The sequence below is a fragment of the Ptychodera flava genome, chromosome 2, assembly GCF_041260155.1.
Source record: "Ptychodera flava strain L36383 chromosome 2, AS_Pfla_20210202, whole genome shotgun sequence".
NCBI classification, from domain to species: Eukaryota; Metazoa; Hemichordata; class Enteropneusta; family Ptychoderidae; genus Ptychodera; species Ptychodera flava.
The window spans coordinates 30,897,065-30,902,961 of record NC_091929.1 but is presented as its reverse complement, the minus strand read 5'-3'; the positions used below and the strand labels follow the sequence as shown (position 1 = coordinate 30,902,961).

The 5,897-nt window shown below is 34.7% G+C and overlaps 1 protein-coding gene across 1 annotated transcript in view; it reads left to right on the top strand.

The window, feature by feature from the left end:
- The window catches only part of LOC139147890 (uncharacterized), a 4,998-nt gene extending 2,287 nt beyond the window's left edge, over positions 1 to 2,711 (top strand). The window contains exons 3-4 of the mRNA XM_070719108.1: positions 14 to 81; positions 551 to 2,711. Of these exons, the coding sequence (XP_070575209.1) occupies positions 14 to 81; positions 551 to 707 (225 nt within the window). The 3' untranslated portion in view covers positions 708 to 2,711. The remainder of the gene's footprint in view (positions 1 to 13; positions 82 to 550) is intronic.
- The last annotated feature ends 3,186 nt before the right edge of the window (positions 2,712 to 5,897 follow it).

The following is a 5,897-nucleotide window of genomic DNA, read 5'->3' as shown; positions in this document are numbered from 1 at the left end:
TTCGTCGTGTCAGGAGGAAAAAGATAACCATCGTTACAGCACACTTCAGAACCGTTACACTTCAGAACCAATACGAAAAGTGTAAGTAGCAGAATTCAAGATTGAATAAATAGAGGTGTATCCGTATATAAACAATATGTTATATATATATATATATATATATATATATATATATATATATATATATATATATATATATATATATATATATATATAATCCTAATAGGTGACGGGTCGATGGATAGAGCGGCATGGCTTACTTGTAAATAGAGTAGCCCAGACAGAGAGACAGACAGACAAACAAACAGACTAGAAAAGACACACAGACAGGCAAGCAGGCGGGCTGACAGAAAGAGAGAGATAGATAGAAAGAAAGATAGATGGGTGGTAAGCAGTGTTGAATAAATTGGAGGTACGTTGACTACGCGATAACTAGTTTATTTTTGACTCCCGACAGATTGTTTATTGTTTGGTTGTTGATTGATTGATTGATTGATTGATGCTGAATGTTCGAATAACAATGACATTTTGAATGTGTTTTGTATTGCAGTATCGACATAATGTTGGAAAACTGGTTTCAGTGGTGTCAAATTATAATGTTACATGATATTGCCTCGGCCTTCACCATTTACCATTTTCAAAGGAACAAAAGTTCAGAAACCAATCGCAATCGCATATCCGGAAATCGCAGTCTCAAGATTTTTTGACTTGAAATATTATGCATTATAACCAAGCAAGGGACTACATGTATGTGCCAGAGGGAAGCCGACAATTGGCCCGACTTCAGGAGAGCAGATAATCTCCTGGCTCGAGGGTTCATAACCCCTCGTATGGGCTGTATTACACAATCTTTTCGTATAGTTTTGACTAAAAAGTGTTTGGGTTTAGTTGCAAATGACATTCCTATGCTTTATTTTCATGTTTGATAAAAATCTGTTAAAGAGTAGAACGACTTTCATCGAATGGCGCAGTAATATGTTTAATCACTGTATATCACTGTTACGCAGTTTATCGATTTTGCATGGATAATTTCTAGAAAACAGTATTTCCTGTGTAAAACATGTAACTTGATCATTTTAAGCCCCGAAGTTGTCAAGTTTAAAAAAGTTCCGGTTCACTATCAGTCAATGATGACTATGTGGCCATGACGCCATCAACAAGTTAACATTGGATCCTATGGAGCCTGCGACGTTCGATATACGAGGCATGTAATGAAGTCATTGACACCTACCGATCATATTTTCAAAATAGTCTTTAAGGCTATTTACCAGGTAATTCCAGGTACCTAGACAGTATAAAGTTCGGACCATCAACTCTTGAATCTAAATTATAATGTAAAAAAACACAGCAACGATGATATCATACTTATGTTTTTAACATTCTATATACTGTACCAGTATATTAACTTCATAGATCGTCATTTATAAAAGCAGATGGAAGTTTTCCTTTTGCCTTTCTTTACGTGTTATATTATAACCGTTCGATCCATATTCTCTCACTTCCATTAATGCAAAGGGATATCTATTAAATGGAACGGAGGAGGTATACACCCTGTTGATGTCCTGTTTGCTTCGATCCAATCAACTGTTAGAGGGGGACAAGCGTATACCTTCTGAAATCTCCGAGGCGCTAACTTTTCAACGGATACTACTATACAACTTTCAGTGACGTACTGATTTCTAGTTTCTGATGCACGGCGTATAATCTTCAACTCACCACGGTGTAACTCATGGATTTTCAAAGTGTATTATAATTTCGCAAGGCACGTGTCCTAGGGATAAGTTTGCATACTAAAAATAGAATATTCTGGTCTGGTCACATTTCGATCATGTTCACTTTCTGAAAGTTGAAGGTTTGCTTTATTTCATTTAAGTACATAAACCATGATGAAAAACTTTAGATATATATATATATATTTGTAACAGTGAGCATCCACCCTTTCCTTACTCTGTTCCGAGTTAGTGGAAAACGGTTTTGAAGCCAAAACCTACATATTTCTTTATTTTGACACATTTATGCCACCTGATAAGTATTCTTTTGTATTACGCTATCATAGGCTTCATTGAAATGACTTTTTAAAGTTGCTTTGGTAAAAGAATATTGCAGGAGGGGGAAAGAACATTAAGAGTGGGTTCCTATAGTTTAGGGGTCTAAATGGTTCACGGGGGGAAGTACAGTGCTGGCTTTAAACTGACCCAATGTGCTTGATCAATACTTTCCTACAGCACTCTGTAAGTTTGAGGACCATCAAATTTATGACAAACGCGGTGTCATTAAATCCATTTACGTGTAATCGATACACTGATATGGCTTCTGTAGAATTGACCGATATACTTGTACATTTACAATTGTATTCATGTGCGTGTTTGACGGAAAGTTTTAAATCTGATCATTGTACATGGAATTGTTACTGGAAGATTCCATTACATACCTATTGTTTCAAACATCGTTTTGATACTTCTAAGAGTCGGTTTATGACGTCATCTCTACTTCCACTTCCAAGATGCCAGTCTAAATATAGAGAGTTTGGTTTTATCCAAAGGACTGTTACACAATGTACCAACATTTCTGTCACAATTGTGGCATCAGAGAGCTTTTAAAACATTAGAGTCAAAACATTTTTATTCTTCAACCTAAAAAAGTCTTTTTATTCGGCCTAGCCTCTGTTGACTTATCATTGCAGATACAAAATAAACAAAATAAAAATGTGATGTAAGCTGGGCGATATGTATGTATGTATGTATGTATGTATGTATGTAGTAATGTATGTATGTATGTATGTATGTATGTATGTATGTATATGTGTGTATGTATGTATGTATGTATGTATGTATGTATGTATGTATGTATGTATGTATGTAGTCTGTATGTATGTAGTATGTATGTATGTATGTATGTATGTATGTGTGTGTGTGTGTGTGTGTGGATGGATGGATGGATGGATGGATGGATGGATGGATATATGTATATATGTATGCAACATTCACTGCTTCCTAAAAATATCACTTATTTTTAAGGGAAGAAAAAAATTAGTACTGACTTCGAAAAAGATTAGTACTGGACAGCCTGCTCTCATTTTGCTACTGACTATCTTCTATTTCGTATTCTTTTCTGCCAAATAATGCTAGTCAGCCATTCAGTCAGTTTCTCCCCTTCCTCCCTCCCCCCGTCTGCCTGCCTGTCTGTCTGTCTGTCTGTCTGTCTGTCTCTCTTCTCTCTCCTCTCTCTTTCTCTCTCTCTCTCTCTCTCTCTCTCTCTCTCTCTCTCTCTCTCTCTCTCTCTCTCTCTCTCCTGACATACAATCCGTCGTGTGCGGCAGAAAGTAAAAATGATTGCATTGTTTCCCGATGTCTTCGCAATCTAGAAGTTTTAAAGGTAGATTTAAAGTAAGGTAGCAAAAAACTAGAACCATCGTCATTTACTAACATAGATTTTGGTGGAAGTGAGTAGAGAGGAAAATTATGAGAAATTTTCTATGGGCGTATTGACGCTCACAGCCGTAACTTCTTCATGGAAATATACTCACCGGAAGGCGCCAAACGGATAAAATAAACTGATATCAGTTCATGACAGTTTAACTGTGCTTTATTAAAACTGATGTGGCAACAGAGTCGGGCGACTGGCAAGAATCCTCGCCCATCGAGCTCCGATACATCTCTGATACACCCGATATGTCTATTATTCTTGATATGTCGTCACAGATCAAAAAAAGAGCCTTATATAAAATAACCGGGGGTATAACCTTTCAAATGTAAATCATTTGCAGAAAGTTTACTCGAATGAGTTCAAATAGACAATAACATCTAGCCCAGCTAACTGGACATGGAGTTTTAAATGGGTACATTTATCATGCCAAAAATCACACGATGATATCCTATGTCTTCATGAAAGACTATAAACACGTAAATACTCGAAGCACTTCAGTTTAAGGGTCGAATCATTACAAGTACAAGTTCAAGAATTATTGAGCCTGATCACCTTTGTATATGTACACAGTATTGCTTATATAATCAACCATTTTTTCTTACTTCTTTTTCTATATAATCAAAACGAAATAACTGCTGAAGTGAGTCTTTCATCTTCATAAAGATTGATAGGACTTCATCTATTGTAAAGTTCAAGAAAATTACAGTGAATGTCGGCCTATGAGTTTGCGACGTTTAATTGTGTATTAACTCGTAGTTAAAATTCCAGGAAGTGACACTTGAACTTGGTTTACATACAATAAAACTCACATTGAATGCTTTATAATTACAAACATGCACAAACTTCTCAATGGACATTGAAATAATACGTGAATTCTTTTTTTCTCCTGAAATAATAATTTGTAACATCTTCTTCCTAAAAAATAGTCTTGATTTCAAAGACAATTCTATCACTTCTTTTAAATTAATTAGTTGTGTTCAAATTTGGGAAATATTAAAAATAGACCTTACACGTGAGAAGTACATATTCAAAAAGTACTAATCTACACTGTTAACATCAAGTAGAATATGCAACGCCTTGATTACAGTAAAATGTAACCACGGTGCCTAAAATTGTCTCATCACATCTATTAGCTAAGAGTGGTACACTCCTTTACTCGTCATGGTATCTTAAAAAAGTGAAGATTTACACGAGCTTAAAGAATGTCATACAAGGGATAATGATCTGGAACATCCCACTCAATCACTCACTTGTTAATTTCATTCAGTCTTTTTATACAGTAGAATAACCAATCGCCAGGATTTTAAATCAACAATCGTCCATCAAGTTAACCCACATGAACAGCCTACGCTTCTACCCCCTGTACATTTGAAATGAACTAGTCGGTTACTCGTAGGATATTTCACAACAGAGACTAAATCAAAGCGACAAGTGCACTACGAATATTGTGAAATATTTTCTCCTGAAAATGATCGTCAAAGGCTCACACAAGTAATGAAGAAATTGCACTCTTAAAGAAGAAAGTGCTAGTAAATCTCAGTTTTAGTTTAGTTTCAGAGCATATATTCCTAAAATAAAAAAAAGAAACAGAGACGCAAGAAGTTATGCACAAGGTATAGAAGATAAAAAGGTGACATCTATGTATCTAAAAATACTTATAAAAGGCCGAGTGAGCAGTTTTCTACCAAAGTTTATACAAGAATAATAAAACATTAAATCTATGTTAGTTTAGTTTCAGCATATATTCCTAAAATAAAAAAAGAAACAGAACGCAAGAAGTTATGCACAAGGTATAGAAGATAAAAAGGTGACATCTATGTATCTAAAAATACTTTAAAAGGCCGAGTGAGCAGTTTTTACCAAAGTTTATACAATGATATAATAACATTAAGTGGTCTCTAAACAAGCATGGTAAAACATCTTTTGAATATATATATTTCATAGTACTTCACTCATGGAATAATATTTGAGAGATTTTAAAAAAATAACAAGTTTAAATTTCGATACACGCATATTTTTTTCATTGTTACATGATTATATGCAGTTAGTTAAGTTCGACCTCGCTACTCGTGGTGTCGTTTGACTATGAAAAGTTCTAAATCGGCATTAAAACCAGTCTACTATAAGTGCAAAAACGCGCAACACTCTTACAAATAGCATATGGAACATGATTAGAATTAATTTTTTAAAAAAATTGATCTTTGTATTTTTCAACTTTCTCAAAAGTTTTAGGTGCCCTATTGCTGAAAGTTACAATATGACAAATTACCCATAAAAGCAAGAGTATTGCAAAAACAGAAAAGCAGATGAGCTTACATTTGCAGATTAACCAACACTACATCATTATCCAATTATCCCAAATTAGTTCCAATCGTGTTATGGATGATATTTTCATCAAATGAAATTTTTGCACTGCATCAATCTATCAACAGATTTATGTATATTTGCAATCATTCCACGACCAGTTGACA